At 39.5% G+C, this 26471-nt stretch overlaps 1 protein-coding gene across 2 annotated transcripts; it reads left to right on the forward strand.

Annotated features, from left to right (window-relative positions):
• The first annotated feature begins 2732 nt into the window (after nucleotides 1-2732).
• On the forward strand, nucleotides 2733-24485 carry armc3 (armadillo repeat containing 3). 2 transcript variants are annotated; one of them, XM_066724763.1, is made up of 18 exons: nucleotides 2733-2817; nucleotides 5258-5306; nucleotides 10186-10303; nucleotides 10832-10957; nucleotides 11074-11142; nucleotides 13164-13339; nucleotides 16204-16398; nucleotides 18247-18433; nucleotides 18686-18838; nucleotides 18993-19101; nucleotides 19591-19840; nucleotides 20279-20415; nucleotides 21144-21312; nucleotides 21416-21516; nucleotides 21974-22081; nucleotides 22705-22902; nucleotides 23040-23202; nucleotides 23886-24485. In XM_066724763.1, exons 2-18 carry the CDS (start codon nucleotides 5259-5261, stop codon nucleotides 24090-24092), a joined length of 2514 nt encoding a protein of 837 aa, XP_066580860.1. In that variant the 5' UTR covers nucleotides 2733-2817; nucleotide 5258; the 3' UTR covers nucleotides 24093-24485. The 2 variants fall into 2 exon arrangements, with proteins under 2 accessions (XP_066580860.1, XP_066580867.1); XM_066724770.1 differs by lacking the exon at nucleotides 5258-5306 and having other exon boundaries at nucleotides 2751-2817.
• The last annotated feature ends 1986 nt before the right edge of the window (nucleotides 24486-26471 follow it).

The following is a 26471-nucleotide window of genomic DNA, read 5'->3' on the forward strand; positions in this document are numbered from 1 at the left end:
CGTTCCCCTTGAAATTTAAATTATCTTTTAGGCTTTTGAACATATTAGCACAGAACCTCTTTAACCCTCTGTAATAACAGATAAGGCTGTCACTTCCTGTTTGAAACGGCAGATGACCCTGTATGAATCAGTGTGTTTACACCATGGGCAGGCAGCCTGAGAGCGGGTGAAAATGTCATTTCCTAGGAAACTAAAGCTAGCACAATGTGCAGAGTTTCAGAGCAGGTTGCTTAGTGTTGTAGGATGGTGGTGCTTTGAATGGTAACTATGTATAAAAATAGCTGGCAGAATTAGTTTTGAACGTTTGAGAGTTTTTCCTTTAAAACACTGTTGTCGCACCTATTGTGACAATTCCCTCTGTGTCGTACTGTATTAGGACTGGACAGGGCAAGCAAGTACAAATTACTCTCTTCCCCTGAAAAGAAGGGAGGAGGATAGAACACCATTGACTCCACCGGCCTATCAACATGAAAGAAAAGTTAACAAGCTGCACAGCATGGAGCTGTGAAGGAACTACACTCACCTAAAGGATTATTAGGAACACCATACTAATACTGTGTTTGACCCCCTTTCGCCTTCAGAACTGCCTTAATTCTACGTGGCATTGATTCAACAAGGTGCTGAAAGCATTCTTTAGAAATGTTGGCCCATATTGATAGGATAGCATCTTGCAGTTGATGGAGATTTGTGGGATGCACATCCAGGGCACGAAGCTCCCGTTCCACCACATCCCAAAGATGCTCTATTGGGTTGAGATCTGGTGACTGTGGGAGCCAGTTTAGTACAGTGAACTCATTGTCATGTTCAAGAAACCAATTTGAAATGATTCGACCTTTGTGACATGGTGCATTATCCTGCTGGAAGTAGCCATCAGAGGATGGGTACATGGTGGTCATAAAGGGATGGACATGGTCAGAAACAATGCTCAGGTAGGCCGTGGCATTTAAACGATGCCCAATTGGCACTAAGGGGCCTAAAGTGTGCCAAGAAAACATCCCCCACACCATTACACCACCACCACCAGCCTGCACAGTGGTAACAAGACATGATGGATCCATGTTCTCATTCTGTTTACGCCAAATTCTGACTCTACCATCTGAATGTCTCAACAGAAATGGAGACTCATCAGACCAGGCAACATTTTTCCAGTCTTCAACTGTCCAATTTTGGTGAGCTTGTGCAAATTGTAGCCTCTTTTTCCTATTTGTAGTGGAGATGAGTGGTACCCGGTGGGGTCTTCTGCTGTTGTAGCCCATCCGCCTCAAGGTTGTACGTGTTGTGGCTTCACAAATGCTTTGCTGCATACCTCGGTTGTAACGAGTGGTTATTTCAGTCAAAGTTGCTCTTCTATCAGCTTGAATCAGTCGGCCCATTCTCCTCTGACCTCTAGCATCAACAAGGCATTTTCGCCCACAGGACTGCCGCATACTGGATGTTTTTCACTTTTCACACCATTCTTTGTAAACCCTAGAAATGGTTGTGCGTGAAAATCCCAGTAACTGAGCAGATTGTGAAATACTCAGAGCGGCCCGTCTGGCACCAACAACCATGCCACGCTCAAAATTGCTTAAATCACCTTTCTTTCCCATTCAGACATTCAGTTTGGAGTTCAGGAGATTGTCTTGACCAGGACCACACCCCTAAATGCATTGAAGCAACTGCCATGTGATTGGTTGGTTAGATAATTGCATTAATGAAAAATTGAACAGGTGTTCCTAATAATCCTTTAGGTGAGTGTATATTAACAATACACATAGGTATAAATAATTAGTCCAGCACTTCGCTAGCTAATTGCAGATTAATAATAATATTAAGACAGAATAGCTTTTTGATCAGGACTCAGACAGGAGTCATGGATGAATGCCAAAATGAGGCAGGATATCTGTGTGTGCTGTACTAGTGTCAGAGGATTAATGGGACAAGACAGTACCGTAAGGGATCAAAAGTGTCACAGAGGACTCAACATGTGTCTCAGGGGACAAGAAAGTGTGATATGGGACAGACAAAATGCATTCATGATTGCACAGTTATTTTTTTACATGTTTCATCAAAATGCTTACTATATATCATACATATAGAAGTAAATTTCACTGCCTAGTTTATTGCCCTAAAGACTTTGACCTAATATTGTGTACTGTGCCACATGCAGCACAACCCAATATCATTTCAAACTTGAAGTTGGCCACTGGAATCTGTCATTTGTTTCTCAAGTCAAGCTAGCCCAGTTCAGTACAGTAGTGCTATTGCAATAGGGGACTGTAGATCTGGTACAACAGAGTAGTCCTGTTACAACAGGGGCTGCAATTAACGTTTTCATAATAGGCTAAAGAAAACGACCATTACTTGGAAAAGATACGTTTGCCTGTAAAGTGTGTTGCACAACTCAAGCTTTTATAATTTGTTACATGACTAAGTTCTTCGGGACAATAGATCAATCATTAATTTAGTGTTGTTCACCTTAATCAACTTAGAAAATGTTATACTGATATAAAACACCCTCGCTATCTCTATCAGAAATGCATACTTCCATTACATGAGTTGAGATCCACCATACATTGAAAGAACTGCGGATTCAAATAGTTTCGTAGTCATACTAAACATAACGAATAACTTAATTGAAGTAACCCCTCAGCGTTCTCTAATTAATTAGTGCAGTGTCTCTTTCATTAACCCCTGCAGTCAGGCACGGACCCTTACGTCATCACGCCACGTTCCCTGCGCTCTGCGTGTGCGTGGTTTCATAGCAACAGCTGTCAACAGAGAAAGCTATCCTCCGGCAGCCGGGCACAACACCGCACTTTCACAATTACTGACAAGGTAAAATAAGCAAAAATAAAATATAAATAAGTATTGTTTTGTGTGATCATAACTGTTGTCAATGTTGTCTACGAGTGCCGATTCCTATGTGAGGACCGATGCAGAGCCAGCACACCGCTTCCCACTTCGGGGGAAAGAAGGGGAACTGGCCCATATTCACAATTTAAAAAAAGTGTTGTTTTAAGTTCCCCCCTGCACTGACGTAAATTAACACGTAAATATGTAGTCGTTATTGCATTACAGCATTGCAATATATTACTATTGAATCATAATAATAATAATAATAATAATAATAATAATAATAATAATAATAATAATAATATAATGCTGATTGTTTCCATGCGCGCAGAAACAGGCAGGGGAAACAAAAACAATTGTGATTGTATTGCTGTTCCGTTTTGTCTTAGCAACAAAACAATATTATAATGCCATGTCATCAGAGTTGCAGCCCCACAGTGTTGTACTGACTCAGAGACCTTCATGAGGCCAGGCAGTAATGTGAGTGCAGCAGATGGCAGCGCAGTTCCTGGTGGCCCACAGTGTAGTGACAGTGCTCAAGCCCAACCTCATTACTCTGAGACAGAAAAGTGATATTGAAGAACACTGATAGGTTGAGTTCACTTCCTATGGCAGGGGTTTGCACTTCTTGCCTGGTCCTAGAGAGCTACAGCCTGGGTTGCCTGTCAGAAATACTTCAATTCAATTCAATATTTCAATGGGTTTGTTACTGGCTTGTTGGTCAACATGAACATGATGCTTTGTGACTGGGTCTCTCCAGGACCAGGGCTGGAGTACACTGAGCTATGCTATGAACATAGACAATTCAGGGCTCACATTTTCACTCTTCATGTAACACAACCTGATTGAATTAAATCAATTATTGTCCTGGAGTAATGTAGCAGCAATTTAACAATACCATATTTCAGGCTGCTTTGTTTTTAGAGCTATTCATCTGTCCATATTCTGTCTTCATTAAAATGTCAGCCAGCGCTTTCTCGCAGGAAGGAAATTACCATTTAGCTCATTTTTCATCTAAATGAATGGAATGAACTTTCAAAATGAAAAGTCAATGGAGAACGTTCCACAAAATGTTTGCTCGTTATTATTTAAAGGACTAATCGTATAATGTCATGAGACTTCCTTTCATTGATGGTGTAGTATATAATGCTTGTCATAAATGATTTACATTATGTGACCTGCAACTAATACATTTGAATCAGAATTGCTCCACTTTTCAACACAATTTCATTGAAGTGTTGAGCGATCAGCAGATAGAAAACCATGAAGGTTGTGCTCAAAGGCACCAGTTCATGGAGACTGTCTGCTTCACATTCATAAATATGAACCCAAGCCGCTCCATGCATATGAGTACTCAGTTGTGAACTTTAAGGATCAGTGACAAAAAACAAACAAACATATCCTTCCAGTTTTCCCAAGTCAACATGCTATGTGTATGGGATGCTTCTATATTTAATACTTACGTTATGCGATACTTAAGCTTTTTTATGTACTTAAATCCATGACTGTCTAAGACCCCAAAGACTGTCTGGATATCTACTAATATTTAGGGTTTATCAGTTAGATTATTAGTGACCTTATTACATAATGGATAAGGCTGAGTAAATTATGATTTCTCACCCTGAATGGGTACTACGACTTCTAAATGTGTTCACTTCTTCCTTCACCATTCTTTTCCCATGACTGTGTTAGCAGTGTTCCCGTTCCTGACACCATTTTGAAATTTCCAACCTCATTTTGGGCTTGAGTTTTATGATTCATCGTTCTTGTAATGTTGGTCATGGTATTGGCATGCATTGGGGTGGTACAATACTGAAATGTCCAATTGAAGAACATGATGTGATGAGCTTTGTCACACTGACCTACTTCCCCCCTAATAATCCCTCTTCTCCTGCTTTGGAAAGTCTTTTCAGGAACTCTTTTCTTGAAAATTCATATATCCTTTAATACTTTATTTCCAGCAAAAACAAGTTAAATCTTTTAACACAAATAGACTGGGCTTACATTGGAATATTTGGAAAATTCTCAGGAAAAGGCAGATTACATTAAAATCCATTATTTCTTCTTCTGTTTTCCCATGGTGGCTATGATTCTTTGGCATAGCAACTTTGGGCTTTTTATATCAGTTTAAGATTGCCAATGTTTTCTTAGATTTGTAATCAGACTGTAACAAAGTTTGGAAATCAAATCAATTGGAAGGTACCCACCCAAGGTAAATTAAGGAGACAGTGTATTTTTGACTGGACATATATCACTTTTACTAATTGATTTTTTCAAGGAGAGATCCACACTTTGCATTTATGGAAATTATTTTATAGTGTGCGGCATACTTTGCTATTTCTGACCAAATCACAATTTGTAACAGCAACTGATTAGGACTGTATAGCTCTGTCTACAAATAATGATTTATTTGTTGTTTTAGCATGGGGAAGAAAGCGAAAAAGGAAGCAGAGCCTCCTGCTAAAGATGTGGTAAGAACACAAGACATGCTTCTGCAAGATCTGTTTTTGGAGGCTGATTTTGTGGAAGCATACACAAACTTAGAATTCAGCAAAGGATTAATTGGTGCAGTCACAACTTATACAGAGTACAGTAGAGTGCCGTACAGATTGAACCAACCTTTTATCTCACAAGTGTAAGATTTCCTACAGGAACAAATAAATAAAAGCCACTATGTGGTTTAATGTGGCACAGATTGAGGTTATAACATTTAACTTAGAAATTGTAAAGCTTTAAGCTCCTGAGGGACAAATTTAGTTCAAGCTTTTGCCCAGAGTGCAGGGTGTGTCCTATTGCCTGGATAGAGCTCAGATCCCAAATCCCAATAAAACTGAAGTCTGCTATGTGCTGTCTTGGCTTCTTGCACACCCACAAAATCCCATCTGAAGTCATTGGCCTTGAAAATGTGAGAGGTTTCCCAGTTTGTTTTTTTAACAGTTATGTATTGTAGAGTTAGATAGAGGCTGTTTGAGACCAAAATTGAACCAAAGGTTAACAATAATATTTACACTACCTGTCATAAGTTTCAGAACACCTACATTTTTCCAGTTTTTATTGAAATGTATGCAGTTTAATGTCTCAATGTACTCTGAAATTAAAGCATAAAACAAATAAACAATTGGAGATAAAAAAGAAATCATGGAATCATTTTGTTTAACAAAATGTACAAGCTGACAAACCCCCCTGGTACACCAATTCTGTGTGCTTCTCTTTAATCCCACTGTACTCTTCACTGTTGTGTTGTTGGCCAAGTGTTTGGTATCCCATGAAAGCTGAGACTTTCCACTTTCTATTGATGTGAAGCATTCTCTGATGTGAGAATGCAGAGGGGGGAGCATTTACACATCATCCCCACCCTGCCCCACATTCTGAAATGGAGGGACATACTTGGTCTGAGTAGGAATACAAAATCTCAGAAAATATTGACAATTATGACATATTCTGGAACCAGACAGGATACTGATCAAAACAAGACCATCCATGTTTTGGTAGAAGCAACACATACCCATAGAGAGCTCAAAATGTCAAGATGGAAAACTCTGTTTACAGTGTACTAATACACAACGATTTTACATAATTGGATCAGAACTTCTCTGTGTTTGATATAACATCAAATAATATATACTGGATTAATCGTTAGGTTGTTCTGAACAACACAACCCTATTTGCAAAGAAATACGATCGAAACTGAGTGATCTGTGACCGTCTGCCCGCCAATATCAGCTTCCAGATCGTAAATACTACTCGTGAAGTCGGACTTTGGAGATAGACCCGCACTTCAAAAATTCTGACATCACAAATGCGGAAATATAAGCAAACAACAAGTTACATAGCATCCAATTCGATTGTAAAGTGTAATAAAATGCAAATAATGTATGTATTCAATAATGTTTGCCTATTTATGTACCATGAACGTTCATATAATGTTTTTCAACTGCTTATTTCACCTAAAGTGTCATTAAAGTGTCATTAGATAATATTCAGTTGTGGGCTGACACCTGGCAGATGAAATTCAATGTAGACAAGTGCAGGGTATTACATGCAGGTAACAAAAATATCCACTATAATTACACTATGGCAGGAGTAGAACTAGATGAAGTAACGCATGAGAAAGATCTAGGAGTCTATTTGGACTCCTCACTTTCTCCATCCAAACAATGTGGGGAAGCAACAAAAAAGGCAAACACAATGTTAGGGTATATTGTCAAAAGTGTAGAATTGAGAACAAGGGCAGTAATGTTCAGACTGTACAATGCACTAGTTAGACCTAGTTAGATCTGGATACTGTGTACAGTTCTGGGCTCCACACTTCAAGAAAGATATAACGCTGTTCTAGAGGCAGTTCAGAGGAGAGCAACCAGACTTATTCCAGGTCTGAAGGGAATGTCCTACTGAGAGACTGAGGAACTGAACCTTTTCACCCTGGAACAGAGGAGACTATGTGGGGACTTGATTCAAGTCTTCAAAATCATGAAAGGCATCGACCACATAAAACCAGAGGAGCTTTTCCAGATCAGCAGGGACACATGCACCCGGGGACACAAATCGAAATTGGGCTTCAAGGCATTCAAGACAGAAAACGGGAGACACATCTTCACACAGAGAGTAGTCACAATCTGGAACAAACTCCCCAGCGATGTGGTTGAAGCTGAAAATTTGGGAACATTCAAAAATAGACTGGATAGGATCCTTGAATCACTTAGTTATTAATGGACACCAAACAAATATGATGGGTCGAATGGCCTCCTCTCGTTTATAAACTTTCTTATGTTCTTCTTATGTTCTAAGCTCAGCTGCCACAATACCACAAACTTTATGACATTAAAGACCTGTTAAGTTGTTCGTCTGACCAAGTAAGTGGTTTCTACCATAATTTCCACATGGACGTGAATGCAGGGTAATCATCCCCCCCAACGTCCCCATCCCCCCCACCTCCCCCCTCAGGGAAGACTGCGCGTTTACCCCCAGGCTCTGAATAAAGATGGGGGACACGGAAACTTGTGAATCGGATGTGTTTGAGAATGAAATGCGCTGGTAACCAAGAGAATAAGCTTTCAAATGATGTGTGCATTGTAGGAATAGAGTGTAACTTCTATGCACAGGAGTTGCGCGTAACACTGCCAAATAATGCTTAAGAGGGTGTAGTAACAGTATATAACTCTGAAATGTACATTATTATTATAAAAACTGGAAAAATGGGGGTGTTCTAAAAGTTTTGACTGGTAGTGTGTGTGTGTGTATATATACACTCACCTAAAGGATTATTAGGAACACCTGTTCAATTTCTCATTAATGCAATTATCTAACCAACCAATCACAAGGCAGTTGCTTCAATGCATTTAGGGGTGTGGTCCTGGTCAAGACAATCTCCTGAACTCCAAACTGAATGTCTGAATGGGAAAGAAAGGTGATTTAAGCAATTTTGAGCGTGGCATGGTTGTTGGTGCCAGACGGGCCGCTCTGAGTATTTCACAATCTACTCAGTTACTGGGATTTTCACGCACAACCATTTCTAGGGTTTACAAAGAATGGTGTGAAAAGGGAAAAACATCCAGTATGCGGCAGTCCTGTGGGTGAAAATGCGATGAGAATGAGAACATGGATCCATCATGCCTTGTTACCACTGTGCAGGCTGGTGGTGGTGGTGTAATGGTGTGGGGGATGTTTTCTTGGCACACTTTAGGCCCCTTAGTGCCAATTGGGCATCGTTTAAATGCCACGGCCTACCTGAGCATTGTTTCTGACCATGTCCATCCCTTTATGACCACCATGTACCCATCCTCTGATGGCTACTTCCAGCAGGATAATGCACCATGTCACAAAGGTCGAATCATTTCAAATTGGTTTCTTGAACATGACAATGAGTTCACTGTACTAAACTGGCCCCCACAGTCACCAGATCTCAACCCAATAGAGCATCTTTGGGATGTGGTGGAACGGGAGCTTCGTGCCCTGGATGTGCATCCCACAAATCTCCATCAACTGCAAGATGCTATCCTATCAATATGGGCCAACATTTCTAAAGAATGCTTTCAGCACCTTGTTGAATCAATGCCACGTAGAATTAAGGCAGTTCTGAAGGCGAAAGGGGGTCAAACACAGTATTAGTATGGTGTTCCTAATAATCCTTTAGGTGAGTGTATATATAAACAACAAAATATTGATTATTTTAAAAGTAAGTGAAATAAATATTTCAGTATTGTTACATATCTAAAAACTCTCAGTAGCAAATAATACATTAACCTAGAGCTAGATCAAATAACTTGAGAGAAAAGCAATTGTCCTCATCTAAAAGTTGAATCATACGTTGTATCCTGAAGACTCTATGGATTTCTTTTTTTAAATGTAAAATTAAATATTTAGTCTCTTGCCTGTTGTGGACATACACTTAAAAACAAACAAGCAAACAAAACAAATTACAATTAACCAAAAATGTACCTGTTGCCCTGCTTCTAATTTTATAATATATCTAAAGATTTAACCTCTAGATATTAGTTCATAGTGTACAGCTGCAGTCACAAGTATTAACAGCCTTCATTTTAAACACTGTTATCCAGTGATTAATTTAATAAAGATTAAACGATATATACTTCTGGTTGATTGGGTCAAGACTAAGGGCCGGATTAAATCAAAACTTTGACCCACCCGCTAATAGAAAACTACAGAGCTATACTCAGTTGCGGCTTCATTTTTAGTAAGATGCCACTTTCTTCTTATCAGAAATGTTACCGCTATGATGTACAGGTTTGTAGTTTGCTATTAGCGTGTGGATCAAAGTTTTGATTTAATCTGGCCCTAAGTGCTTCTAAGTAAAGTCTGACTGTCACACTTTCAGCTGCACTGAATAGTTGTATTTCAAGAGTTAAATTAAGATGTCTTATGATCTCTGGAGGTCCTAGCCTCCTGAACCTCAGCATCAGGAAAACCAGCCGTAAGTATGATCACTAATAGATCAGCTTATCTGGAAGATTTAAGACTCTATGTCCTGCTGTAGTGTGTGTGTTTACTCCACTCTTGTGAAGTATGATCTGGATTATGTCCCTGACACTGACACTGACCTGCAGTGCAATCTGTCACTGACCCCCTCTGGAGATCAGTATGATACCAAGCACCCCCCCCAGCCTTTCCATGCAGAGCTCTTTTTCTCAAGTATCTGTGATGACATTGAAAATAAAAGCCTTATCTCGCACTGCATGTTTCAATTCCAATCCTGTAGGACATGGAGAAGAGCAATTCTCGGTCAAGATTTGATAAGCAAGCGTCAATTTGTAACACAAATTTTACATGGAATATTTGGCGAAACTATATTGTGAACCGGTCTAAAATGCTCATTGCTTTCTTCCCTGTCAGTTTGATCCTTTGCCCATTGAAAGCAAAAATGCAGCCACTGTGGTGCTCATGCTGAACTCCCCAGAAGAAGAGGTTTTAGCCAAGGCCTGCGAAGCCATCCACAGATATGCTGAGAAAGGTATAATTGTCAAGCTGATTTTCTGTCAAATGGAGGTCTTTATATATATGTATTTATATTATATCTTGTGTCCACGTTGCATGTTTTCAAAGGGGTACCTTATTCACCTTGAAATATCTAGAATATCTCAACTAAAGGTAAACATGTTCCCATTCTTATTTGGGCCACTTGACTTATTAATGATGTAAAAATAATAATAAAGTGAGATTCATATAATCTCTAATGACCAAGAAAATGAACTTGTAAAAAATATAGCTTGTGGGTTTGATCCTAATGTGTTGATCTAAGGTTACTTAGTAATTTTGCCTGATAGAAGCAGTGTTAACAATTGTACAGACACTGACTGAAGAGGGTTATCCCTGGTTATCACCTTGCTTACCATCGTTTGATCCCTGGAAACTGGAGGAAAATGGAGGAAGCCCTGCATCATTGTTCCACTTGCACACAATCTGACTGCCTCTCAGTGGGGAGGATCAGTGCAGGGTGCGGCTGCGAGGGAGGCCTAACCAAGTTTTATTTTCCCTAAAGGAGACGATAACAAAGGGACGCTGGTTGGGCTGGGGGCTGTGGAGCCCTTGTCCAAGCTGATATCACATCAAGACAGACTGGTGCGCAGGAATGCTGTCATGGCACTGGGAGCAATGGCCAGTCATAGTAAGGCAATTACCCATTTTGGTCAAAGAGCATTACAAGTTTCAGAGTGATGTGCTGTTTGTCATTAAGGTCAAATGTCTGCACCAGTTCACATAATTCACTGCTCTGGTTTGCAGATGAGGTGAAGAGGTGTGTGAAGAAGCTAGATGTTATACCATCAGTTATAGGACGCCTGGCACCTGAAGGTATGTATGAGTTCTGCAGCACCATTACATCCATGCATTAATACTGAAACACTCTCATTTGTCTTGATTATGTATTGGTTTATGTCCAAGTGTATTGTCTGCCCCATATAGGAAGGGTAATTTGAAGAATTTGAAGAGTTTGAAGATGGAAAATATGCAGAAACTGTCATGTCACTTAGTTATATCAGGTTGTGCCACAAACTAATTGTCTGGGCAATTAGTTATAAAGACATAAATTAAGTTTTGCCAGTAGTCATTAACCTCCATTACAGAACATGTTTCCTTAATTTTATGCATTTAAATGCCTTTATTTTGTGGCAAATTGTTGTTCTCTTTTTGTTTGTTGTGACTATAGCAATGAACCTGAGTGAAGACAGATTTAACTGCAAGAGATTAAACTTGGGCTGACCTCATTCAAACCTTTGTCAAGAGATAAACTCTATTTAAATCTTGATCTCTGCTGCCTTAAAACAAAACTGAAAAAGGGAAATTGAAAACGTGACTAATATTTTGCTGTGCAACAGCCAACACTTGCTGCATCAGTTTAGCATTTAATTACATTTTTACAATTACACATTAACGATTAGAAGGACACTTACTATTACAATCATAATCACAACTTCAGTTCTACACACATTCCCTCTTGTCATTTATATTTTAAAACAATTCTGGACAAGTACAGAAGCAGCAATTTTATAATCTCCTGGTAAATTACATAGACATTCAACCTCTTTGTCATGAAGTGTAACAGACGAGCAGCCAGCTAATCAGATTACCAGATTAAAGACCCAGTGAAGCCATGTAACACGTATCAGTTTGAAGGAAAATATTTAGGTGGCATGAACAGCTTGAGTTGTTACATCTGTGAAAATAATCTGCAGTTTAGGCAGAATGAATTGCAGTTTGAGCTGTGAATCCAAAGAAGGGGGAATATTTTGATGAGGGAAATGCCAGCAAAGCAAATCTTCCACTGCATTCTCTTATTTAACTTTTCCCAAAAATCTGTGGTTTTACGGTGATCTGTTGTTCGTCAGATGCATTTCAGTAAGATGTCCAGGTATGCCCTTAATTTTGACCACCGGTATAATTCTTAAGTGCAGGCGGAGTTGGTACTATAAAAAAACAGTGAGGGTCCCGTCACGTCTCATGACAAAAAGCTTGACACGGACTGAGATTTAAAGCACTTGCCTTGTAAATGTTTTTTAACTAACGGGCAAGAAGAATGATTGTTGTTCCTCTGGGGAGAATAAACAAAATAGCAATCCAAAACCCCGCTTCATAGTGGCACTACTTATGTCCCAGACTTTTGAGAGAGGTGAGCTCCCATTGTCATTGTTTCCTTCTACTTTTAGGTGAATGACACACAAATTACAATCCCTGTTTATGTTCCTCTAACTCTCATTGAAGGAAAAAAAACTAAAAACAATACTCAGTTGTATACTTTGTCTTATCCAAACCATATGTTTTTTTCCAATTAAATGGATGAATGTCATCTTCCCTGTACATTTTTTTTCATTTTAATCCCTAATAACAAGTTTTAACAAAGCACACAAAGGATAAGAAGTGCAACTAATATTGCATTCATGACTTATCTCTTGAAAATGACCTGTGGTCCATTAGGCAAACAAATGACTACCACACTGGTCGGCACTAGCTTGTGTTTTATGGGATCCAAACCTCCTTAGAAGAAAGCGCAAAGGCTGCTCCTATTTGGACTTTTAACGCTTTGCAGCCAGAGAGGAAGCCGGTTGTAGCTGTACTACCTGTGACTTAAATGTTAGAGAAGTTCTTCAGGTTTCTTCTCTGCTTTGATACAATGTGTTTACTGAGGCTTTTCTGAAATTACAAGAGGACTCATTGCATCATATTAGACAGCATTATGCACAAGATATATCTCATTTAATTTAAACATCACCCAAACCATCTTAAAATGTCAAGTCACTGATATCACTATATTTTCAATCTGTTTTAGACATAGCATGTGTTTAATGTGTTTTGTGTGTTTTTTTTCCCCCTTTCAGAAGATGTAGTCACCCATGAATACGCCACTCTTTTTCTTGCCTACCTGTCTATTGAATACACAAGCAAAGTTCAAATATTCGATCACGATGGGTTGGATCCCCTTATTCAGCTTCTGTCCAGTCCGGACCCTGATGTGAAGAAGAATTCTGTGGAATGCATTTACAACCTGGTTCAGGTTCGACTTTTCTATTTCAACACAGAACGATCAGTGAGAATGTGTATAGTGTCTTTCCTTGTGTTAGACTGATTATAGTGCCAGTAAAAATAACTAAATTAAAAATGTCAGTATTTGAACTTTGATATTTGTAATGGTTTTAATTGAAGTCCCTTAGTTTTCCCAATTTAAAGAATATATATTTTTGCCAGTTTCACTTGGCTGTGGTACAGGTTACAATGTGATAGGGACAGGGTATTTGAGAAGTCTGCTAGGAATAAAATAGAAGCTCTTATATGTGATTCTGTCTTGAACCATATAAATAACTTCTTTACCTGTCTTCTGCCACCACTCATGTCCTGGATGGGGAGTGAACCCCACACCCTGGTATTGAACAGCCCCATTCTCAAACACCACCAAGCCAAGCCACCACAGGCTATCATTAATATTTATTCATAGGACACTTGTGCAAACATTTACTCTACAATGCTAAAATAACAAAGCACAACATAATGGAAACATCAGCTTTAATGCACTAGTGGCCTTGTGTGACTATGAGTTCCTCCTCTCGTATCCTTCCTGGCAACAACTCTGATAAGTCTTTTGGAAAGCCATTCTTGCTAAACCAAATGATCAGATATCGTGGCAAATGATTATATAAGTTCATTACTTGACTGAATGCATAAAACAGGATACACAACAAATACAGGATGTGGCAGATGATATGAAATACTGTAAAACAGCTTGTATTTCCATTTCCATAGTTTGATGGTGACCCTGGCACTATTTTGAAACGTTTTATCTTATTTGAGATTCCAGTATAGTGTAAGGTCAATTATACCCGGCCACAAATGTCTTCAAGCGACAGTTTGGTTTTAATTGCAAACACGTGTCTGGTTTAGCTGTATTGCATATACATTTGTAAAGCAGAAGTGGTAATAGGGCTACGTTTATGAGCAAGGACATACAGACTCATACTGGTGAGTGAATCACGCTGTCATGTGACCAAGCAGCAATACGATTCTGAATTTCCACATTGTTAACGCTTGATTAAGTGGAAGTGGGAGAGAAAAAAAAAGGAGATTCACAACCTTGTATAATCTTGTATTAACAGCATAGAAACATGAACATGTATTGTAATACTCAGCTATGAAATGTTCTACTTTGCATAAGAATAAATTATGATAAAAACAGTGAACAATGAGTGTTATCAACAAAAAAGCTCACATTTGGGCTGTTATCTTTTTTTAAGATGTGTGAAGATGCCATGAGCATATTGTCAGCATATCAGTTAATCAATGGGTGGCTTCTAATCAAAAAATTATCTTACTTGCATTCTTATTATATTGCCCCCCAGTTTCCTTTTTTGATGGCAATTATTTAAATATGAGCTCCGTCCACTGCTGCAAACTATTTTGACCACCATGTAGAGTATAGGAAAACTAACATTTAAAATAGATCTGTTATGGGACTCTGTAGTGGCAAAACTATTAATAGCCCCCCAGAAATCATATTCCTCCCAGTTTATAATGCAACAAATATAGGTACTAGAATTGAAATAATACTCTTAAAGAACCTAAATATAACCATGTGACCATTACTACATTTTCTTGTATGGCTAAAAATGACTCAAAATAAACTGTCAAACCTGCACCTTAAATCAAGCATTACAACAAACCTACATTAGTCAAAATATTACAGGGGGAGGCCACCCTGGTCCTGTAGGGTCACACACACTCCTGGTTTTTGATTAGCCTTAGCCACATAAGACATTCATTGATTCAGAATTACCATGTGCTCCAGGTGTTTTGGATTTGATGAGCGAGAGACACCTAAGATGTGCATAGGCTGTGCCCATTGACTTTTGTAAAATGAAAATGAAATAGCCATAAACAGAATTGAAGCTGTGGAGACTACAGTTGTCACATTTATTTACATTGTTGTCAGTAATTTTCTGTTTGAACACAGCAGTTATATAAGTTCCACCCACTTTGGTTTTGTAAGGTCATTCATCGAAATCAGTTTTCATGCCTGCTGAATAATTGCTCTGTCATTATGCATTACCTCAGCTTACCTAATGTTTGTAGTATTCAGATGTTTGTTACCAGTGCTGCCACCTACTGTGCTTTTTATGAAACAGCTGTTGTTCTGTGGAAGATGAAGAGATTTGTATACAAACATTTTTTTTACGGGTGGCTTGTTTCCAGGCTGCAACTCGAAAATATAGATGGATTATTGTATTGTTTATGTTCTGTAATCTGAATATGTACTGGTGGGTATGTTTTTATTTATTTCTGCTTTCCCAGTATAGAGGCCTTTAAAGTGAATGTGTTTGCTGAATATAATTTGCCTGTCACAATGCTACCAAAACTTTCATTTACTGTAGAGTATCAAAATCAACTATTTATCCCATTATTTTTAGCATAACTAGCTAAATCCAGAGAGTTGTGTTCAAAGATGCTCAAGGTTTCCATGCTGATTTGAACAGATTTGAACAGAATTGGTTTGCCTGCAGCAGTTTATGACTCATTCCAGACACATTCCATCTACGATGATGGATGGCAGTTCATTTAATGTAAACGACTGACATTACTATTCGACTGTTGGCAGCACACTGACAATGGCAATATGTGGGTCTGTAGTTGAGATGTTTCTCCTTTGAATGTGGTCCATGTCATGGTCAACCGTGACTGGAATTCCCTGAGGGGCTCAGCTGTCTGAGCACTGCATGAGTTGCTTGGGCTGGATGTTGCTTAACTGCCCCACAGTGGATCCCCTGGGGCTTATTCGTTCCCTTTGATCTGCAGCAGTCCACAGTGCAGTACCACAACTCTGCTGTTTACACTGTATCGCAGTGGTTCTATCTGTGTCCTGTGTGATTGCAGGACTTTCCGAGCCGCGCTGCAGTCCGGGAGCTGAAGGGGGTTCCCCCTCTGCTGGAGCTACTCCAGTCTGAGTTTCCCCTCATCCAGCAGATCGCTCTGAAAACTCTGGCGATGGTCACCAATGATGCCGATTCCAGAGTGGCTCTGCGAGAGAACCAAGGCCTTGACAGGCTGCTGGAATTTCTAGGAACAAAGGTAAAACTAGCTGTGGTATTTGGCTTTATGGGTGGGAGTAAAAGTTAATTCTTTCTTTGTACCTGCCTATCAATAATACTGTTATACCACATTAATTAAAGCAGATATATTGTGATAGTGAAAAAACAAAACCAAATAAACCTAAAGAAAATCAATTGCTTTGGTCTCACTGTAAAGAAAGAATGTATTATCTACTGATATTCTTTCTGTAGATAAAGGCACAGTTAAAGTTAACACACATATATATTTTATAAGAAAAAATAGCAAAGAATCTGATCACTTTTCAATTCATACAGATCACACAGAGCAAGAACATCTCTGGAGCAATGAACTTGAAGATTTAGCACAACACTTAATTATGTGCACATCAAAAAGGAATAATTGAGTCAATCTTACTGTTAGTTGATTTGTGATACCACTAGAGGCCAATAGATTTAGGTAGATATCAATGTTAATTGCTGGCGGCTGGGGTATATAATATATAATTCTATATTATAAAATTGCATATTATTAAAGTATATCTGACAGTTTCCCCCCCAAACTCAACTGAAATTGTATAAATTCATTAATGCAACGTCAGGTACTGCCTTACAAAACTAAAGAAGACTTTACATTTATTTTTTAATCAGAGCGCTGTTCACTTAATCATTGTGAACTAACAAACTGACACCAGCCTGATCAGGCATCGGGAACTTGACCGCTTTCAATTGAATCCGAAAGTCTGCAATAAAGGAAACTAAAAAACTTACCCTTGCAGAAAAGTCATATATGTTTTGTAGCTCCCTCAGGGTCTAACAGGGAATCCACAAATTCATTCAGCAAGGGAGGTGAGAGGACTTATCATGAACACTTTGTCAGCCTAAATAAAAGGGGGTGAACTTTCTTCTGCCATAGGGTACTTTTTAACAGTCTACTAAATGTCAGTATTGAGAATATATGTGGCACACTAAATTAGTGCACTGAGGGACTTCAATGTAGTATAACGCTGTGTGAATGAATGTGTACAGCGAGCGTTTTAAAATCTGCTTCAATTGACATAAGGTGATGTAGAAAAGTAGCTTGTATGATTATATTAAACTATGCAACCTTCAAGAAGTGTTGCTGGACTATATATTGAAGAGAACTTGCAGAAACGCTGGTTGATTTTATTGATATACCGTGAGAAGCGCTCCAAATTAAAAAGAAAGCACATAAATTAAACTTTTTCCCCAGTTCTGTTCTGTTCCCTTGGCTCATCCAAAACTGAATGAACCTGGAATATTTTACATTGTGCATTATTGCACTGTTGGTGTTGTCTGACAGGAAGTGTGATAGTATCTATGCCTGTCTCCGTTTGCTGTATTATAACCAGCACGGTTTCTCTGGACCTTAAACTACAACATATACAAATAGAATGATCGCAAATGCCTTTAATTAAAAATATAATAACATGACGGTCATATACAATATCTTTGGATATATAAAGTACTACTTCCTTATTAAGAAGTCTGATTATCCTCCACTCTATCTCCTGCTACAACACTGGCCTTTGCAAAGGACTACACTGCCACAGTAAAGTGGATTGAAGCCTGTTCTTGAACACTATGTATTATTATTATTATTATTATTATTATTATTATTATTATTATTATTATTATTATTATTATTATACAGAAGCCAACACACACATACACATAGACCAATGATTTGGTGGTAAAATAAGAGGGTATACTGTATCTTATAGTTACTGTTATTATTATTATTATAACTTTAATACAAATCTGTATAATTGGAAAACTATTTCCACAGATTTATTATCATATTGTATGAACTGTGGCACAAAATCTGTTGCTGTTCCCACCACCCCAGGAGTTCACTGACTTGCATGTGGAGGCTCTTCGTGTGATTTCAAACTGCCTTGAAGATGACGAGGCTGTGCAGTTCCTTCAGGAGACGGGGGGATTGGACAGACTCCTGCTGTTCACTGCCAATCCGAGCCTTCCCGAAGCCCAGATGAATGCGGCAAGAGCAATTTCAAGAGCAGCAGCAAAGAGCAGTATGTTTTTCCCCCCTTCCCCTGCATCTAAAATATTTCAGTGACCTCACCCTTTGACCTTTCACAGGCTAATAACCCTGTTCATATAATAGGTTCATGTCGTATTTTGCAATAACAATCAGCATTGTAGTGGTGACAATCCTCTTCTGTCCTTATCCCAAGCTCTGCTGAGTTTGTCATCAATCGGTCATGACAAATTAGGAGGGCATACCATCATGAACACAGACTTCAGACTGAGTGTTTTTCCCAAAGGTGAAACCAGGAAGATTCTGCATGAGCACGATGTGGAAAAAGTGCTGATTTCCCTGCTGGCGGTGGAGCATGACGGGGTGCGCGGGGCTGCCTGCCACGCCATTGCTGTGATGTGCGACAACCTGGCCAACAAGGACGCCTTCAGAAACCACGGTGAGAGAGTCAGAGGACCCCCCGACTGCCAACCATGAAAGCAGGTTGGCACTGTCTGACCTGCCTTGTTCCCCAATGGTAGTAAATCAGTTTACAGCATTACAAAGCATGCTGCGCAGTACGTTTTTTTGTCAGCAGCTCATTTGTGTTCCAGAGGGAGTTCGCCCGGTGGTGCAGCTGCTCAGCAGTGACAACGCCGAGGTGAAAGAGGCTGCTGCCCTGGCCCTGTCAAGCCTTACAAACTCCAATCAGCTGAATGCTTAGTAAGTGTCAGGTTTAAATTTGTTTTGAATCAGACAAAACTGTGATGAATGGAATTGGACACCTTGAACTGGCTCCAATACACACCTCTTAACTCTTGAGAAAAGCCATTCGTTATCAGATCCAGGAGGTCCACCTTTGAGAAGATAATCCCCTTTAGACAACGAAGAACCAGAAACTCCACCTGCGTTGCTGCCTGGAGAGCTGTGAAATGGCTGCCTGGAGACAGCTGTACTGGTTTCAGTTGGCACCCGATTTGCAACAGATGGAAAGAATTTTGAAATGGCTAAATCCCACAATCAGGTCAACTGGCTGCTCCCTTGGGGAAGGGAAAGAGAGCGTTATTAAAAGGGAACAGGAAGTCTTGTGGCATCCTCACTAGTAGGTGAAGCGGTCATGTGGCTATAATGTGCTGAGAAGAGGAAGGACCTCCAGTCTTCATAGACTGTACAACGTTCCTAATCTTTCCTGATCTTTCCCATGTTTCCAAGTGCGGTGTTTGAGGCGGAGGGGGCCGAGGCTCTGGTCCAGCAGCTGGCAGAGACAAGGGAAGGAGCGGTGGCCTTCTCTGCGGCTGTGCTCACTAACATGGCTGCTCAGGAGATGCTGCGTTCCAGCATCCTAAGTCACGGGGCTGTTCAGTCTCTCACACAGCCGCTGCTCTCCTCCAGCAGTCTGGTGCTCAGCAAGGCCACGCTGGCACTGGCAGCGCTCTGCTGTGACTCAGAGGGAAGGACTGAAGTAAGACGTAGCGCTCGAGCAGCCAGGCTCCTCTGTGCTCTCTGTAGATCCTTTTTTAGAAGTCTCTTTGTACACAGTGAGGGGTAGCTTAATCACATTGCCTCTTTTATGTTTCTGTTTTTTTCTGTTTTAAGTGTGTAATCACCAATCATTAATCATCATTATAAATTAATTAAACCCTCCCAAGTTCAGAAATTAAGCAAAGTAATGGTTCAAGCAGGAAACACACTTAAACACATGGAGTAGAAATGTTTTAAGAGATGTACATATATCAAAATGTTAATCAATGAAAAGCCTTTTAAACCAGTCACCTACCATTGGTAAGAGATAAACAACTTTAGAGAAATAATTAAATTGATAGATACAACCACAATGAATTAGAAGTCCATATTTAACACCATTTAGAGGAACATTGACCATCTATTTATTGATTGGCAGATAAGAAATTCTGGAGGGCTAGTTCCCCTCGTAAAGCTACTGAACTCCCACCACACTGAAGTGCGACGCAATGCATGCTGGGCTGCCCTGGTGTGTGCAGGTGACGAACCCACAGCAATAGAGATGTGCAAATTAGGGTAAGTGGAACAAATATAATGCACTTTGTTGTTTTTGGCAGTACAATAGTTTTATTGTTTCATTTATCATACCCCAGAACGTCCCAGTGAAAACAAATAGAAAATATATTATTGATTGTGTCTAAATTCATATCTGTTTAATTATTCAGCTAACAGAGCCCTGGAGTTGGCTGAACTTCTCAGTTGTTAAAATCCTGAAAACAAAACAAAATGTTACTGGCACTTGATGTAGTCATTAGTTAAGATACTGAGAGCACACGTGAGATGACCCAGGTACGCTTGTATTGCCTGAAGACCCGACCTGGCTGTTCGTCTCACTGCTTGAGTCCAGGCTGTTCAAACTGATCTTAGAACTGCAGATTCAATACAGATTCAACACTTCAACACCTGCTGTTGGTTTACACCACTAGGGGGCAACAATATACTACAAAAACCTTAACTATCAATGTCCTCTCAAAAATGCAGCTGATTTCAGTTGTGTTATTATTTGGAGTTGAGGGTTTGTGTTAAATTGCACTCAGAAAAACACACTGATCTCCACTAATGGGAGTGTTTCTGTATGCTCAGCTTGTACATAGATTCACCATGTGCTAACTACACCCATGCTGTGAATACACTACTAAGATGGGCTAGCTCCTGTTTGAAACCTCCTTTATGTCCCTTTATGCATTTATCTAATTTCTTTCCTCATATAATGTTTTCCATTTTATTCCCTTTTGCATATTCAGAGCCTTGGAAATCCTGCAAGACATCAATTCATCGTCAAACCTCAGAAATAAGTTCAGTGAAGCTGCGCTACATAAGTTGCTTGACAGCAACCTTTCCGTTAAATACAGCTTGACTGGCTACTTATCACCCAGCAATATCACTACAGATGGGTTTTATGACCCAGGACAGGTAGTGCATAAATAACTAGCTACAAAAAATACACTACATATTGGAAGACAATCCCTGAAATAGCTGAATAGCCTTGAACTCACTGACTTGGGCTTTCTTCCAGACAAAGACTGGCCACAGAGTTCCTGCGTTAGAACATCTTTCTAAGCAGGACGTTCACCAGCACCGCGCGGTTATTCTGGTTAATGGAAAACCACACGAACAGTAAGATTATTTTATTTTGTTTTGTTAAATGTGCAGGTTTTTGTACAATGCACAGCGGAATATGGGCAGCTGTGTTAGAAAAATAATTCTTAAGTTCCCCATGGTAATGTGCAATATCCCGTCTCCCTTTGGGTAGTATTCTCAACTTGAAAGATAACCATAACACAGCACAGTTGAACTTAAAAAGCACATTAAGCATATTATTATTATTATTATTATTATTATTATTATTATTATTATTATTATTATTATTATTATTATTTTTATTAATAATATTGTGGGTGTGGTTTTCATGGAAAGAACTTGAAGGTTTTTTTAGTATCCTACCAAGGCAGAGAAAGTGAAAGTGCATAGACATTACATTTCTAGGCATGGTCATTTTTGTGACATTCTCTTTAAGACTCTGTAAATGTGTCCCATGGACCTGAGCCACTCTTGTCTGCTCTATTGTGCCCAGAGAGACCCCAGAGCCAGCGCATGTGGACGAGAAGCAGCAGGACAGTCCTGGAGCCGCTCGGTCTTCTTCAGTTCTGAGTAAGAGCAGCACGAAAGACAAAACCCCAAGGTAAGAGTCAGAAAGCCCTGCTCTCCACTCACTCTCTTTCTTGTAGAGAATCAGTCACAAGTTCAGAGGCTATCAGTTCTCTCCCCTCACATGTTCCATGTGATGCCAAACAATCCTGAACCTGTGATTAGGTGATTGCATTCTAAACTAATTTTACCGAGTCAGTTTCCGGACAAGGTCATTGCCTTTTTCAGCTGTTTGGCTTGAAGGCCCCTGCAGAGCATAAAGGGTTTTCTCACAAATTGTCCCTGGGATTCTGTAAGCATCCATTGACTGGAGAAGGAAACTCACTTCACTTTGTTTTCAAGGTTCAGTGGTAATGCTCCGAAACAAATCACTCATTAAAGGTTGTTTACTTTTGGTTGATGGATTGTATGTAAAAGTCTTATTGAGGGCTCCTGCCACCCAGCTACTCACTATACAGACATAATTAATAGTCTACACATAAATCTCACCCAAATTCCTACTGCACATTACAGCCCCAGTAATTGAAAATGGGTTCAGAGAGAGACCTCTAGAACAAAGCTTATACTTATTCCAAGACAACAGTATCTGCACCCTTTATTGAAAACAATACAAGTCACTTATTAGTGCTAAGGGTGTTTGAACACTCTATATTGCAGTAAAGGAAAAAGCAAAGGTAGGAAGGAGGACGAGAAGCTCAAAGACGAGGAGGAAACGAAACACCAGCAGGAAACGGCCCCTGAAAACATGCTGTGGGTTCCCCCTCACGATTCAGCTTTTCAAACACTTGTCATTGAAGCCTCCAACCTGGTGCAGCCTCTTCATGAACCCAGGGAACAGGCCATCGCCCTGGCAAAGTAAGTGTCCCTTCAGCTGCAGGGAACAGTTATGTGTTCACTTCTGAACTCGGTACTGTTCTGACCTGCAAGTCAGATTCGTGTCGTCTGTTTCGATTGCTCTTGTGAGCAATGGTTCTTGTCGTTGCAAATCGCAGGCTGGTGTCAGATGCCATGGGGGGGAGTGTGGAGAGGGAGCGGCTCCATGAGTTCATCTGGGAGCTTCACCTCAGCGAGCTGAAGTTTGAACTCAAGTCCAATGTGATCCCCATTGGAAAGATACAGAAAGGAATCTACTATCACCGGGCTCTGCTCTTCAAGGTACATGTGTGTTCAGTCTGCCATATTGGTCACTGAAAGGGTTTGACATATCCTCTTGTGGAAAGACACACTGGTAATGGGCTCCACTCTGAATTAGGATGTGTCATGCTCACTGTGTAATCTGTGTAAGGCCAGTGCTTTAGCAGGAGATGGAGGATAAACTTTACATTTTAGTGCCTATCATTATATTTTAAAATAAATGCTTTTGGCATCATGCATTTTGTATTATTGCAATTTAGTGTCAATAATAAATATTTCAGCTTGAAGTGCTATTGAAGGCGAAAAATATACTGGCACATTAAGTGAATGTTCAGACAGAATTTAGTCTTTTTGATGTGTTGATTAAATATCACATATGTAAAGGAAATTTACTAACCCACCATGAGGCAACATATATTTCATAAGACTCTCTTGAAAACTGCAACATATCTGTGCTTCAATCACAGGAGTGGGAGAACGCAAGTGAAACAAACACCAAAAGTCAAAATAATTCAAACTTTCCTGCCATTGTAAATGCTGTCCTTGGTCCTGAAATCCTGCCCTGTTCTCAATACTGTGGATTTATTCTCGGTGACAGAGATCTGACTGTAATTGAGGATTATTATATACAGATCTCTCACTGTAGATGTACACAGATCTGTAAAGAATCCTTCATTTTCAAGCCCAACCACTTTTTTCTGCAGGTGTTGGCAGACAGGGTGGGGCTGAGCTGCAGCCTGGTCCGCGGGGAGTATAATCGGGCCTGGAACCAGGTCCTGTTAGTGGACAGACCCCCTGGCACTGCTGGGCGTCATCTTCAGCCCGAGACCTATATCGTGGATCTGATGCATAGGCCAGGACACCTAATGAAGGACAACAGCCCCGAAGCCATCCAGTATCAACTCATTTAATGCAGTCCTGTCCTGGACACAGAAACAGCAGGACCAAGACGCACTCAGGAAATAAGTATTGATAATTAACAATTCCTAGTTTGAGAAACATACAATGGATCTCTCATGGACTCCCCAGTGTTGTTTAAGAGTAGGTTAGTTTAAGACCAGAGCTAATGGAGTTCTGTGAAACCAGCTCTGTGTGTACAATTGTTTATCCAGTTTCCTTGTATGAGTTATGCATATTCTACAAGCACAACTGATATCCACAATTGTCAACACAGCGAAAGAAAAAGGGTAATACTTCATGAATAATTACATTGGTTTAAATCTAAGACAAAATGTGCCACAGATGTAACAGTATTTCAGTTTGATGACTTTTAGGCACCCTGAAAATAAATATAATGATTTACATTCTAGTTTCTGTGTTCATTGCCATGTCCTGTGTTGTGACATTTTATTTATGCATGTCTACTAGAGTAGCGACAGGATTTATTAATTCATTAGTCAGATTCATGACAACATGGAACCAAGTCCACATCCAACACTCAGTTCATGGATTTTGCACAATTTGTATCTTTAGATCTTATGTGAAAGTCAATAATAGACCAAAATGTATTACCAGAAAACAAAAAGGCTGAGAATTAACAGCTATTAAACAAGCTCCTCCAGTAAAAACATCAGGGAAAGAAAATTATGAATGCAAACAAGATGTTATTTTTGTTTTGACAGACAATGATAGACAATCCCAAACTACAGGAGTTTTGGAATAAATGGAATACATGTAGGAGCAATTTCTACAGCAGGTCAAATAATAAGAGATGATCTAACCCAAACTGCTGATATACACAAGATGAAGATTGCACAACTCTTAAAGGTGTCTGGCAGTGTATCTGTAGTTATTGATGCAAAAGATCAGAATGTTTTGCACATTTTGTTTGTTCTCCAAGGAATATTGAGTACCTCCAAACTGAAAGTAATATTAGCCGACAGGTAATCTGCACTCTGTAAATTAGGCTGCTAGTCGGTGGCACAGGGTGTTGTGAAATCATTAAATGCATTTGAAGTTAATTGTATTGTAAATGGATTTGTCTCCGATAATACAGTTTACATGATCAAGGCATACTATGACTTTCTTCAAGGTTTACTGCCAAATTCAATACATTTGACTTGCTAGCGAGAGCTATTATGTGGGCATTGCAAAAACATTTTCTAAAAACAGACAAACTGGTTGCAACCATTACAGATATGTATACACTGCCCAAGCATTAAAGATTTAAAGATTAATAAGTTCCCAAATTATTATCAAAGTTTAAAATATACAGTACTGTACAAAAGTTTTAGGCAGGTGTGAAATAATGCTGTAAAGTAAGAATGCTTTCAAAAATAGACATGTTAATAGATTATATTTATCAATTAACTAAATGCAAAGTGAGTGAACAGAAGAAAAATCTACATGAAATCCATATTTGGTGTGACCACCCTTTGCCTTCAAAACAGCATCAATTCTTCTAGGTACACTTGCACAAAGTCAGGGATTTTGTAGGCATATAGTCAGGTGTGTGATTAAACAATTATACCAAACAGGTGCTAATGATCATCAATTCAATATGTAGGTTGAAACACAATTATTAACTGAAACAGAAACAGCTGTGTAGGAGGAATAAAACTTTTGCCTAAAACTTTTGCCCGGTACTGTATTTCTCAGTTGTTACCAATTCTGTAGATACTCAAATAAGTGTTTTTTCTTATGGCAAAGTTTCACAAAACAATGTCATTCTCTGACAAAAGGCAGGATTAATGAACTGATGATGCCTACATTTAATAGGTAAATGTAATGCATGGGACATTTGTTTTATGAAACTAAGTGACAATTAATGTGCTGCTTGCAAACAAGATTGAACATAAGAATATAAGAAAGTTTACAAACGAGAGGAGGCCATTTGACCCATTGTGCTCGTTTGGTGTCCATCAATAACTGAGTGATTCAAGGATCCCATCCAGCCTATTTTTAAATGTTTGCAAATTTTCAGCTTCAACCACATCGCTGGGGAGTTTGTTCCAGATTGTGACGCCTCTCTGTGTGAAGAAGTGTCTCCTGTTTTCTGTCTTGAATGCCTTGAAGCCCAATTTCCATTTGTGTCCCGGGTTGCGTTTGTCCCTGCTGATCTGGAAAAGCTCCTCTGGTTTGATGTGGTCGATGCCCTTCATGATTTTGAAGACTTGGATCGACTCCCCAAGTCCCCCCATAATTCTTATTATTGTTACCTTTGTAATATATATTGTAACAGTTTGAAATGGTGACATTCTCAGATAAAGTACACACCACACTCCAGTATACAAAACCTGACCAAATGTCGCCAATATATAGAATCACCACTAGAGGGATTTCAGGCACTG

Source organism: Amia ocellicauda, chromosome 2 (assembly GCF_036373705.1).
Source record: "Amia ocellicauda isolate fAmiCal2 chromosome 2, fAmiCal2.hap1, whole genome shotgun sequence".
Taxonomy (NCBI): Eukaryota; Metazoa; Chordata; class Actinopteri; order Amiiformes; family Amiidae; genus Amia; species Amia ocellicauda.